Below are 13,860 nucleotides of genomic sequence, written 5' to 3'. Positions count from 1 at the left end.
TACCTGTTTCTGGCTCTGAACTAAATATCGAATCAATGATTGAGTCACCCAAAGATATAAAAGCAACACAGGTAATATATTATTTTTTTTATTTTTTATTATACTTTGTCGCTGTCTCCCGCGTTTGCGAGGTAGCGCAAGGAAACAGACGAAAGAAATGGCCCAACCCCCCCCCCCCCCCCCATACACATGTGTATACATACGTCCACACACGCAAATATACATACCTACACAGCTTTCCATGGTTTACCCCAGACACTTCACATGCCCTGATTCAATCCACTGACAGCACGTCAACCCCGGTATACCACATCGATCCAATTCACTCTATTCCTTGCCCTCCTTTCACCCTCCTGCATGTTCAGGCCCCGATCACACAAAATCTTTTTCACTCCATCTTTCCACCTCCAATTTGGTCTCCCTCTTCTTGTTCCCTCCACCTCCGACACATATATCCTCTTGGTCAATCTTTCCTCACTCATCCTCTCCATGTGCCCAAACCACTTCAAAACACCCTCTTCTGCTCTCTCAACCACGCTCTTTTTATTTCCACACATCTCTCTTACCCTTACGTTACTCACTCGATCAAACCACCTCACACCACACATTGTCCTCAAACATCTCATTTTCAGCACATCCATCCTCCTGCGCACAACTCTATCCATAGCCCACGCCTCGCAACCATACAACATTGTAGGAACCACTATTCCTTCAAACATACCCATTTTTGCTTTCCGAGATAATGTTCTCGACTTCCACACATTCTTCAAGGCCCCCAGGATTTTCGCCCCCTCCCCCACCCTATGATCCACTTCCGCTTCCATGGTTCCATCCGCTGCCAGATCCACTCCCAGATATCTAAAACACTTCACTTCCTCCAGTTTTTCTCCATTCAAACTCACCTCCCAATTGACTTGACCCTCAACCCTACTGTACCTAATAACCTTGCTCTTATTCACATTTACTCTTAACTTTCTTCTTCCACACACTTTTCCAAACTCAGTCACCAGCTTCTGCAGTTTCTCACATGAATCAGCCACCAGCGCTGTATCATCAGCGAACAACAACTGACTCACTTCCCAAGCTCTCTCATCCCCAACAGACATCATACTTGCCCCTCTTTCCAAAACTCTTGCATTTACCTCCCAAACAACCCCATCCATAAACAAATTAAACAACCATGGAGACATCACACACCCCTGCCGCAAACCTACATTCACTGAGAACCAATCACTTTCCTCTCTTCCTACACGTACACATGCCTTACATCCTCGATAAAAACTTTTCACTGCTTCTAACAACTTTCCTCCCACACCATATATATATATCTTATAAACAATGCCAGTTGATGCTGAAAAAAAGATTTTCCTGGCTTGAAAGAGGTCTGTACAGAGTTGCAACATATCTTGAGCCTAGATATAAAAGTAAACTCTTTCCTTCTTTTCACATCACTAATCAAGTGAAATCATCAGTTGCCAGACTATGTAAAGAGCTGACTCTGCTGAGCACCAAGGAAATGAAGACGACAAACCAACCAGAAAAGAAGACAACAAAAAATAACACAACCAACACCTATGGAACTTTGGACAGAGCAATGACCTCCATTCTTTCTTCCAGTAGTGATGATGAAGCAGAAGAGACACATGCAGCAAAGATGGGTGCAATGAAAAATATTGAGAGGTATGTGCGTGTGTGGGCGATTCTGTATATACATGGGTATGTGGGTGGTTTGGGCCATTCTTTCGTCTGTTTCCTTGCGCTACCTCGCTAACGCGGGAGACAGCGACTAAGTATAATAAATAAATAATAAATCACAAGGAAAAGAGTCAATGGAACAGGCAAAGACAGCTTGCAATGGTGAAAAGAAGAGAGGAAATCTCAATCTACTCTGATTTGGCGACGGCCACTTGCCATATCTTTGCTATCCCCCAAGCAGCATCCCAAGTAAGCAGTTATTCAGTGGTGCTGGCTTGATCTATGATGCAAAATGTAAGCAACTTTTATCAGAAAATGCAGAGAAAATTTTGTTTTTGAAAAAAAGTTTGCCTACCTTGAACTTTAAATACTGAATGACTATGTGATGAAAGAACAGCTGTTAATAGGTTAGGAGTTAAGTTAACCACTTTCATAAGGGTGGAGGCTGGGGAAAGTGGTTGGTGTGATGCACGACAAGTTGGGTTCCTGTCCCACATTCTGGTAATACACAACTTGTGTGGCTGAAACAATAAGAAACTACAATCACACAATACTTTGTAACGAAAGTAGATGCCATCTGAAAATGATTGATGTTCTATAATGAATGAATAATTCTTAATCTATTACATTATATAACAAAATATGCTGAAAATATCAGCATCTGTGAGAATGTCATAGTCTGACATTTGCATCTGCATCTGCTGTTTTTAAAAACTGATATCCACATCAGCAAAATACATAAGCATGATATCTGCATATACATCTGCATCTGTGGATCTCTGAATTCAGACATCCAATACATCTCTAAAAAATACTGCTAGTGGTGTATAATATATGAAACATTATGTTTCATCTGTTTTCAATATGGCAGTAGTAAGGGTTAAGTGTTTTAGGGAATATGTGGGGTTTTATTATCAGTAAAAACTTTTTTCTAAATCAAACTCACCTTGAACCAGTGGAAACCTTACCTAAACTCCCCTAGCAGCCAAGAGGCATAAAACAAATGTACAAATATTGAATTGGTCTGCTGTTAGAGATTGAATGGGAGAACTGCTTGAGGGCATAATCAGGTGGAGGCAAATATGGTCATTTAGTCCAACATGTGCATGATATTCTTTGACAGTTTGCATGATGCTCAATCATGGGTGTAAACAATATATTTTGATTAGATCGCTAAATATGACAGTAAATCTAGACTGCTAAAAATGGTTGAAGTTTTTATAAGTTGATTTTTTGAAGGTGTTTCTAGTACTTTTTCATGTCAACCTCAGATTTTCACTATAATTATAACTCTCACCACTGTTGCCTTAACTTATATCACAGAATGCATGGAAGGAGAGAAAGTTATCTCTTAGCAAAGTGGGAATGTTTGAAAGATTAGTAGTTCCAACAATGTTATATGGTTACAAGGCATGGGCTATAGATAGGGTTGTATGGAGGAGGGTGGATGTGTTGGAAATGGAATGTTTGAGGACAATATGTGGTGTGAAGTGATTTGATCAGTTAATTAATGTAAGGGTAAGAGAGATGTGTGGAAATAAAAAGAGCATGGTTGAAAGAGCAGGAATGGGTGTGTTGCAATGGTTTGGACATATGGAGAGAATGAGTGAGGAAAGATTGACAAAGAGGATACATGTGTCAGAGGTGGAGGGAACAAGAAGCGGGAGACTAAATTGGAGGTGGAAGGATGAAGTGAAAAAGATTTTGAGCGATCGAGGCCTGAACATACAGGAGGGTGAGAGGTGTGCAAGGAATAGAACGAATGGGAACGATATTGTATACCAGGGTTGATGTGTTGTCAATGGACTGAACCAGGGCATGTGAAGCATCTGGGGTAAACCATGGAAAGGTCTGTGGGGCCTGGATGTGGATAGGGAGCTGTGGTTTTGGTGCATTACACATGACAGCTAGAGACTGAATGTGAACAAATGGGGCCTTTTTTTCTGTATTCCTGGTGCTGCCTCGCTGAAGCAGGGGATAGTGATGCTGTTTTTTTGTGGGGAAGGGTAGCGAAAGGAATGGATGAAGGCAAGCAAGTATGAATATGTACATGGGTACATATGTAATGTCTGTGTATGTGCATGTATATGTATGTATATGTTGATATGTATGTGCATATGTGGGCATTTATGTACATGTATGTGAATATGAGTGGATGGGCCATTCTTTCTTCGCCTGTTTCCTGACACTACCTCGCTGACGCAGGAAACAGCGATTATGTATAATAAATAATGAATATAAATATTTATATATTATCTATTTATTATACTTGACCGACATCTCCCATGTGTGCAAGGTAGTGCAGGGAAACAGACGAGGAAAGGCCCAACCCACCCACATACACATGTATATACATAATACCCACACACATGCACATATACATTCCAACAAATACATATGTATACATATACAGACATATACATATATACACAAGTAATCCATACTTACTGCCCTCATCCATTCCCGTCGCCATCCCGCCACACACGAAATAGCATTCCCCCCCTCCAGCAAGGCAGTGCCATGAAGAGACAAAAAATGCCCACATTCATTCACACTCAGTCTCTAGCTCTCATGTGTATTGCACCAAAACCAAAGCTAACTTTCCACATCCAGGACCCACAAACCTTTCCATGGTTTACCCCAAACGCTTCACATGCCCTGGTTCAATCTAATGACAGCACATCGGCCCTGGTGTACCACATCGTTCCAATTCACTCCTTGCACGCCTTTCACCCTCCAGTATGTTCAGGCCCAGATCGCTCAACATCTTTTTCACTCCATCCTTCCTCCTCCAATTTGGTCTCCTGCTTCTCCTTCTTCCCTCCACCTCTGACACATTTATCTTCTTTGTCACTCTTCCCTCACTCATTCTCTCCATGTGTCCAAACCATTTCAACACCCTCTTCTGCTCTCTTAACCACACATCTCTCTTACCCTTTCATTACCTACTCAATCAAACCACCTCACACCACATATTGTTCAAATTATTTCATTTCCAACACATTCACCCTCCTCCACACAACCCTATCTACAGCCCATGCCTCACAACCATATAACTTTGCTGAAACCACTATTCCTTTAAACATACCCATTTCTGCTCTCCGAAATAATGTTCTCGCCTTCCACACATTCTTCAACTCTCCCAAAACCTTCGCTCCCTCCCCTACCCTGTGACTCACTTCCGCTTCCATGGTTCCATCTGGTGCTAAGTCCACTCCCAGATATCTAAAACACTTCACTTCCTCCAGTTTTGCTCTTTTCAAACGTACCTCCCAGTTAACTTGTCCCTCAACCCTTCTGAACTTAATAACCTTGCACTTGTTCACGTTTACTCTCAACTTCCTTCTTTCACACACTTTACCAAACTCAGTAACCAACTTCTGCAGTTTTTCACTGAATCAGCCACCAGTGCTGTATAAATATTTTATTATTATACATAATCGGTGTTTCCCGTGTCAGCAGGGTAGTGCTAGGAAACAGACGAAAAATGGCCCATCCTCTCATGTACACACATATAAACAAAAATGCCCATATACATACATATACATATCAACATATACATACACACACAGGCATTTACATATAAACACATGTACATATTCATAATTGCTTGCCTTAATCCATTCCTGTTGCTTTCCCGCACCAAAGGAAACAGCACTGCCACTCCACTCTTCAGCGAGGTAGCACCAGGAAAAGACAAAAATGGCCACATTCGTTCGCACTCAGTCTCTAGCTGTCGCGTATAATGCACCAAAACCACAGACCTTTCCATTGTTTACTCCAGACGCTTCACATGCCCTGGTTTAGTCTAATGACAGCACACTGACCTAGGTATACCACATCATTCCAATTCACTCTTTTCCTTGCCTGCCTTAACCCTCCTGTATGTTCAGGCACCGATTGCTCAAAATCTTTTTCACTCCATCCTTCCACCTCCAATTTGGTCCTCCGCTTCTCCTTGTTCCCTCCACCTCTGACACATACATCCTCTTTGTCAACCTTTCCTCGCTCATTATCTCGATATGTCTAAACCATTTCAACACACCCTCTTCTGCTCTTTCAACTACACTCTTTTTATTTCCATACATCTCTCCTACCCTTTCATTATTTACTCGAGCAAACCACTTCACACCACGTATTGTCTTTAAACATTTAATTTCCAACACATCCACCCTCCTCTGTACAACCCTATCTATAGCCCATATATAAATCATCCCTGGGCATTGGGAAGAAATAATACTTCCCACGTATTCCCTGCTTGTCATTGAAGGCGACTAAAAGGAGAGGGAGTGGGGGCTGGAAATCCTTCCCTCCCATCTTTAATTTTCCAAAAGAAGGATCAGAGAAGGGGGCCAAGTAAGGCTCAGTCCTCTGTTCTTAACGCTACCTAACTAATGGGGGAAATGGTGAATATGTATGAAAAAATACATAAAAAATATTTTTTTTTCTTTTCATACTATTCGCCATTTCCCGCAATAGCGAGGTAGCGTTAAGAACAGAGGACTGGGCCTTTGAGGGAATATCTTCTCCTGGCCCCCTTCTCTGTTCCTTCTTTTGGAAAATTAAAAAAAAACGAGAGGGGAGGATTTCCAGCCCCCCGCTCCCTCCCCTTTTAGTCGCCTTCTACGACACGCAGGGAATACGTGGGAAGTATTCTTTCTCCCCTATCCCCAGGGATATCATAAAAAATATACAAATATTAAATTGGTCTGCTGCTGGGGAATGCATGAATTGCTACTTGTATGGAAGTTGAATTATAAATCAAAACCAGTTTTCAAAACTAATTGTGATGTAAAGCTAAACTGGTAATCTAGCAAATACTCAAGTATTTATGTATGTTTTCCAATTTGTCCATGAATTGAGCATCTCTACATTCTATCCTCCCCTTTAAATGCCAACTTTGCCATTTTGGGACAGCTCAAATGTTATTCTTATTGACTTTCCCTGGGATAGGTGACTGCTTTTCTGGTTGGGATGCTTGAGCAGAACACACAGCAGAGGTTATCTATGCTGGATTGGAGTCCTAGATCCCATCTTAAACTTTCCCCCCCTAACTGTGATTTGATCACTCCTGTTCTTATGCCAGCTGCATCAGCAATGGTGTGTGCCAGACCATAAAACTCTTCCCTTCCCCTGACACCCACTACACTTTCATTTCTGCTTGTGGCCCTTGTAAAACTGTTCTTTACAAAGTACACTAACACAAAAAGAAAGTGTGCTTACTGTGCTTCCTGTAATGACAAATCATTTTGGTCTTTAACCAATATCATCAAAAATTTCTGTATTTCAACCTTTCCTTTTTTTCCAATCTATTTGTAACTTCTGTTGATAAAGAAACTTTTTTGGTACCATATCCTATCTTACTCAAATTCTACTTCAGATAATTATGCATCTAATCCTTTGCCCCGTTTCCTCACACTGAACATATGTCATTTATATTCTCATTGTTCAGAATCTCCTATGTACTCTCCCAGCTTTTGGTTGACAAGGCTTATTGCTCAGGTGGCATAACTCTCCCAGTTCTAAGGGAGTGTGCCTCTGAACTAGCATTAATCCTTGCTTGCTTATTTTGCTTTTGTCTAAAAACCCAGACTTTTCCTTCTGCTTGGAAGCATGCCTTGGTGCAGCCCATCCCTAAAAAGGAGACAGCTCTAACAACCACAACTATTACCCTATTGTTCTCACCTCTGCTATCTCCAAAGTATTTGAAACTCTCTTGAACTCTCACTGTCTCAAACACTTAGATTACATTCTTTCAAATATTCAGTAAGGATTTTGATGTGTTAAATGTATTAGTGATCTCTCTCATGTGGATCACCTCTGGTTGTGAGCTTGAAGCGCTGTGCCACACATGAAATGTGTAGGGAATAAATACATTTCAATAGCAAATATAAATGTCTATATTGAAGTACTCTGTATACGCTAGTCAATGAGTGAAGCATACTTTCCAAGGTATAAAGTCCTGGTTACAGAACTTGAATAGGATCCTACTGGAGATAAACTAAATAATCTAGATTAAACAAAATTAATGTAATTTTACTGTGCTGAATCTATTGGTGATCTCTCCTATGTGACTCACCTCTGGTCATGTGTAAGCAATGCTATGCCCACACATGAAATGTGCAAGGGATGAATATATTTTAACAGCAAAGTCAAAGTATATATTGAAGTACTCTAAATAAACTGGTCAGTGATTGAAGCATATTCTCTAATGTCTGAAGTTCATGTTAGAAAACCTGGTTTAGATACAATTAGAGAAAAACTAAAAACTAAACAAAACAAAATCAAAGATGTGTAACCGATACATAATTCTTATCAAACTATGGCACAACAAAAATAGCAGTATATAAAAACTTTAACTTTGTTTCTTCATATCCTGCAATCAACCCCCACTGCCTCACCCACTGTGATGAAACCATCATGCCTGGAGAGAGAGAGAAAAATCAGCTGAAGATGGAAGTTATCTGTAATGACAGTTTTGACTTGATTAAAAGAACTGCTTCAAAGCACTGTTAAGATTTGTCTATCACTATACAAGCTGATTCATTCATGATTTGCCTATGTCCACTTGTTACCTGTTGGTTGACTCATGACTTACATAAAAAGATTAAATAAGGTCTGTGGGGCCTGGATGTGGATAGAGAGCTGTGGTTTTGGTGCATCACACATGACAGCTAGAGACTGAGTGTGAACGAATGCGGAATCTTTTTCTCTGTTTTCCTGGCACTACCTCACTGAGGAAGGGGGTAGTAATGCTATTTCCTGTGGGGAGGGGTAGTGTCAGGAATGGATGAAGGCAAGCAAGTATGAATATGTAAATGTGTATATATGTATATACACATGGAAATGAGATGTTTGAGGACAATATGTGGTATTGAAAAATGTGTGGAAGTCGAGAACGTTATCTTGGAAAGCAAAAATGGGTATGTTTGAAGGAATAGTGGTTCCAACAATGTTATATGGTTGCGAGGTGTGGGCTATAGATAAGGTTGTGCAGAGGAGGGTGTATGCGTTGGAAATGAGATGTTTTAGATATCTGGGAGTGGATTTAGCAGTGGATGGAACCATGGAAGCAGAAGTGAGTCACAGGGTGGGGGAGGGGGTGAAGATTCTAGGAGTGTTGAAGAATGTGTGGAAGGTGAGAATGTTATCTCGGAGAGCAAAAATGGGTATGTTTGAAGGAATAGTGGTTCCAACAATGTTATATGGTTGCGAGGCGTGGGCTATAGATAAGGTTGTGTAGAGGAGGGTGTATGCGTTGGAAATGAGATGTTTGAGGAAAATATGTGGTGTGAGATAGTTTGATCGAGTAAGTAATGAAAGAGTAAGAGAGATGTGTGGTAATAAAAAGAGTGTGGTTGAGAGAGCAGAAGAGGGTGTATTGAAATGCTTTGGTCACATGGAGAGAATGAGTAAGGAAAGATTGACAAAGAGGATATATGTGTCAGAGATGGAGGGAACAAGAAGAAGTGGGAGACGAAATTGGAGGTGGAAAGATGGAGTGAAAAAGATTTTGAGCAATCGCGGCCTGAACATGCAGGAGGGTGAAAGGCGTGCAAGGAATAGAGTGAACTGGAACGATGTGGTATACCGGGGTCGACGTGCTGTCAATGGATTGAACCAGGGCATGTGAAGCGTCTGGGGTAAACCATGGAAAGTTTTGTGGGGCCTGGATGTGGAAAGGGAGCTGTGGTTTCGGTGCATTATACATGACAGCTAGAGACTGAGTTTGAACAAATGTGGCCTTTGTTGTCTTTTCCTAGCGCTACCTCGCGCACATGCGGGGGGGGGAGGGGCTTGTCATTTCATGTGTGGCGGGCTGGCGACGGGAATGAATAAGGGCAGACAGTATGAATTATGTACATGTGTACATATGTATATGTCTATGTGTGTATATATATGTATACACTGAGGTGTATAGGTATGTATATGTGCATGTGTGGATGTGTATGTATATACATGTGTATATATATATATGGGTAGCATCTAATTTGTTCTGTTGTAGCCCATCCTCTGCAATTATCTCAGTCCAAGCCTAAGGATGCAGGCAGCTACAAGTTTATGAATGTAACTTCCTCCAGTGAACAAAGACTGACCAATCGATTATGAAGACTGAATACCTTACTGAAGAAGGCACCCTTGGTGCTAACCATGGGGAAGTACTCCTGAAATTAAAATACTGTACAGTAACTTTTGCTCCTTTACACACAAAAGAATTTAGCAATATTTCTTCAGATACTCCTCCAATCTTTCCTTGCATAAGTCACTAGTATCTACATGACAAAGAAAAACAGTATTATATTGGCACCAATGAAGGCATTCTCTACCAGGTTAGCTGTGTGATCTTCCCATACACCCGGAAAGCTAAATCATTTGTAGAGGGAATTCCTCAAATTGGTCTTGAATGATGCAAAGAACATCAAAATTCAAATGCTAAGTCTTTCACAGATATTACCTCAAAAGCTCTTCCATTTCATCCGTGATTCTCTGTACCACTGGAGGACCATGGTAAATGAGACTAGTGTAAATCTGAACTAGACTGGCTCCTGCACGTATCTTTTCATAAGCATCTCTGCCACTTGTGACACCACCCACACCAATGATAGGTACTGATCCTGTTAAAAGAGCAAATAAAGTAATGAAGATAAAAGCACTATAGATATCAATATTTCTGTGTTAAAACATTAACTGATACACATAAACTAAAAATGCAAATATTTAATATACAATTTAACATTAATCCATTCACTGCAGCTGGTATATATGTGGTCCTAAGGAACAAGGGTTCACTGCAGCTGGTACATATATGGTTTCTGCATTCAAAACTGGGGAGGAGCTTGGCAGGCAAATATTAATGACAGAAGACTTAATTGGTATTATTCATAATGTTGTCATAAGATATGGGCATTTTTTACACTATGAATCAGTGTTGTTGACCATGACACAGTGGGCTGTACAATAACTCCAGGCTGCTGCCATGCCATTCTCACCCCACTTATTATGCTGATATTCATGCTTACCATAACTCAGATCAACTAAGTCTACTGGTAAGAGATGATGGAAGGTATAGTGACATTGAGAGAGATGGTGATGGTGAATATGATCCACACACACCACCACCAAAACAGACACAGCATGTGAGTGGTGGGGATAAAGTGGGTGGCTATACATGAAGCTGGAAGGGTAAGCTATTTCTGCCAAAAGACTTTGTGTTTGATTTATGAAATTAAGGAGTAGAAAGTCCTTGTTCAAAGAAAAAAATTTCTATTGTTTACTGACACAGGCATAATGAAAAAGATTGTGGAAGAAACAAAAAGATTTTATCAGTACCTCAGGGAAACATTTCTTCCATTTACAAGATGCTGGCTAACAGGACTAATACAAACAAGGATGAAACATATCTATTCCTCTATGTGATGATTCTTATGTAACATGGAAAAAGAAACAGAAGGAATGATAATGGGACGATGGATGATATGTATGAGATATAGATATTGAAAAGCTAATGCCTTGTAACTGCTCTCTTCAACTCCTGTGAGTTTTTCACTTTACTGACAATAATTGACTTGCACCAGGTGATAAGTGGTGAAAAGATAGGGTTCCTATACGCAGCACTCCGTGTTCTACAAACTTAACAATATTTTCTCTATCAATAATTAAGGATTCAAAAGGAGCTTCTTGTGCTATAATCAGAAGTTATTATCTTTAATTTAAATCCCACCTTGTGTAAGACAATACATGTCTCTGACAGTTTGTGTGGCCAGGGACTTGAGAGGCTCACCACTAAGACCTCCCACTTCATCTCTGTTTGTACTCCGAAGTGACGATGGTCTTGTAATTGTAGTGTTGCTCACAATTAAGCCATCAATTTGTTTCTGTAGGAAATCATGTGGCAGTTTGGTTAAGCAATAAATTTAACATATATCAGTCTGATATTATGTTTCACATTCACATGGTCTGTCATTACGTTACAGACAGTCCTAAAAACTTCAGCAATACAAACTCAAATTTTATTTATGGCTTTAACTTTGATGCAAAACTATTTTTTATCTTTATTCATTTTTTCATTATACTTAATCGCTGTTTCCTGCATCAGCAAGGTAGTGCCAGGAAACAGACAAAGAATGGCCCATCCGCTTATACACAAACATGGTTGTTAATTAGTTAATGGATAGGGTTGTTAGGGAGGTGAATGCAAGAATTTTGGAGAGTGGGGCAAGTATGCAGTCTGTTGTGGCGTTTGTTGTCTTTTCCTAGCGCTACCTTGCGCGCGTGCGGGGGTTGTCATGTCATGCATTGCAGGGTGATGACGGGAATGAATAAAGGCAGCAAGTATGAATTATGTACATGTGTATATATGTACATGTCTGAGTATGTATATATATATGTATACGTTGAAATGTATAGGTATGTATATGTGCATGTGTGGATATGTATGTATATACATGTGTATGTGGGTGGGTTGGGCCATTCTTTCGTCTGTTTCCTTGCGCTGCCTCACTAACGCAGGAGACAGCGACAAAGTATAATAAGTAAATAAATAATAAAAAAACAAATATATATATATATATATATATATATATATATATATATATATATATATATATATATATATATATATATATATATATTTATCCCTGGGGATAGGGGATTAAGAATACTTCCCACGTATTCCCTGCGTGTCGTAGAAGGCGACTAAAAGGGGAGGGAGCGGGGGACTGGAAATCCTCCCCTCTCGTTTTTTTTTTTTAAATTTTCCAAAAGAAGGAACAGAGAATTGGGCCAGGTGAGGGTATTCCCTCAAAGGCCCAGTCCTCTGTTCTTAATGCTACCTCGCTAACGCGGGAAATGGCGAATAGTTTAAAAAAAAAGAAAGAAAATATAAATATATATATATTTTTCTTTTTCTTTCTTTTATACTTTGTCGCTGTCTCCCGCGTTTGCGAGGTAGCGCAAGGAAACAGACGAAAGAAATGGCCCAACCCCCCCCATACACATGTATATACATACACGTCCACACACGCAAATATACATACCTACACAGCTTTCCATGGTTTACCCCAGACGCTTCACATGCCTTGATTCAATCCACTGACAGCACGTCAACCCCGGTATACCACATCGCTCCAATTCACTCTATTCCTTGCCCTCCTTTCACCCTCCTGCATGTTCAGGCCCCGATCACACAAAATCTTTTTCACTCCATCTTTCCACCTCCAATTTGGTCTCCCTCTTCTCCTCGTTCCCTCCACCTCCGACACATATATCCTCTTGGTCAATCTTTCCTCACTCATTCTCTCCATGTGCCCAAACCACTTCAAAACACCCTCTTCTGCTCTCTCAACCACGCTCTTTTTATTTCCACACATCTCTCTTACCCTTACGTTACTCACTCGATCAAACCACCTCACACCACACATTGTCCTCAAACATCTCATTTCCAGCACATCCATCCTCCTGCGCACAACTCTATCCATAGCCCACGCCTCACAACAATACAACATTGTTGGAACCACTATTCCTTCAAACATACCCATTTTTGCTTTCCGAGATAATGTTCTCGACTTCCACACATTCTTCAAGGCCCCCAGAATTTTCGCCCCCTCCCCCACCCTATGATCCACTTCCGCTTCCATGGTTCCATCCGCTGCCAGATCCACTCCCAGATATCTAAAACACTTCACTTCCTCCAGTTTTTCTCCATTCAAACTCACCTCTCAATTGACTTGACCCTCACCCCTACTGTACCTAATAACCTTGCTCTTATTCACATTTACTCTTAACTTTCTTCTTCCACACACTTTACCAAACTCAGTCACCAGCTTCTGCAGTTTCTCACATGAATCAGCCACCAGCGCTGTATCATCAGCGAACAACAACTGACTCACTTCCCAAGCTCTCTCATCCCCAACAGACTTCATACTTGCCCCATATATATATATATATATATATATTTTTTTTTTTTCATATATATATATATATATATATATATATATATATATATATATGAATGTGTTTGATGATAGAGTGGCAGATATAGGGTGTTTTGGTCGAGGTGGTGTGCAAAGTGAGAGGGTTAGGGAAAATGATTTGGTAAACAGAGAAGAGGTAGTAAAAGCTTTGTGGAAGATGAAAGCCGGCAAGGCAGCAGGTTTGGATGGTATT

At 40.5% G+C, this 13,860-nt stretch overlaps 1 protein-coding gene across 5 annotated transcripts in view; it reads right to left on the bottom strand.

Annotated features, from left to right (window-relative positions):
• Nucleotides 1–7,579: 7,579 nt before the first annotated feature.
• The window catches only part of Dhod (dihydroorotate dehydrogenase 2), a 47,598-nt gene continuing 41,317 nt past the window's right edge, over nt 7,580–13,860 (bottom strand). For 4 of the 5 annotated variants that reach the window (XM_071683821.1, XM_071683824.1, XM_071683822.1 and 1 more), the window contains exons 6-9: nt 11,417–11,570; nt 10,151–10,310; nt 9,816–9,860; nt 7,580–8,119 (exon numbers count right to left, since the gene is read on the bottom strand). In XM_071683821.1, the coding sequence (XP_071539922.1) occupies nt 8,065–8,119; nt 9,816–9,860; nt 10,151–10,310; nt 11,417–11,570 (414 nt within the window). In that variant the 3' untranslated portion in view covers nt 7,580–8,064. The remainder of the gene's footprint in view (nt 8,120–9,815; nt 9,861–10,150; nt 10,311–11,416; nt 11,571–13,860) is intronic. The other variant, XM_071683823.1, reaches the window with a different exon arrangement.

Source organism: Panulirus ornatus, chromosome 37 (assembly GCF_036320965.1).
Source record: "Panulirus ornatus isolate Po-2019 chromosome 37, ASM3632096v1, whole genome shotgun sequence".
Lineage (NCBI taxonomy): Eukaryota > Metazoa > Arthropoda > Malacostraca > Decapoda > Palinuridae > Panulirus > Panulirus ornatus.
Note: the sequence above shows the minus strand (reverse complement) of the source record. Positions and strands in the feature narration are given on the sequence as shown.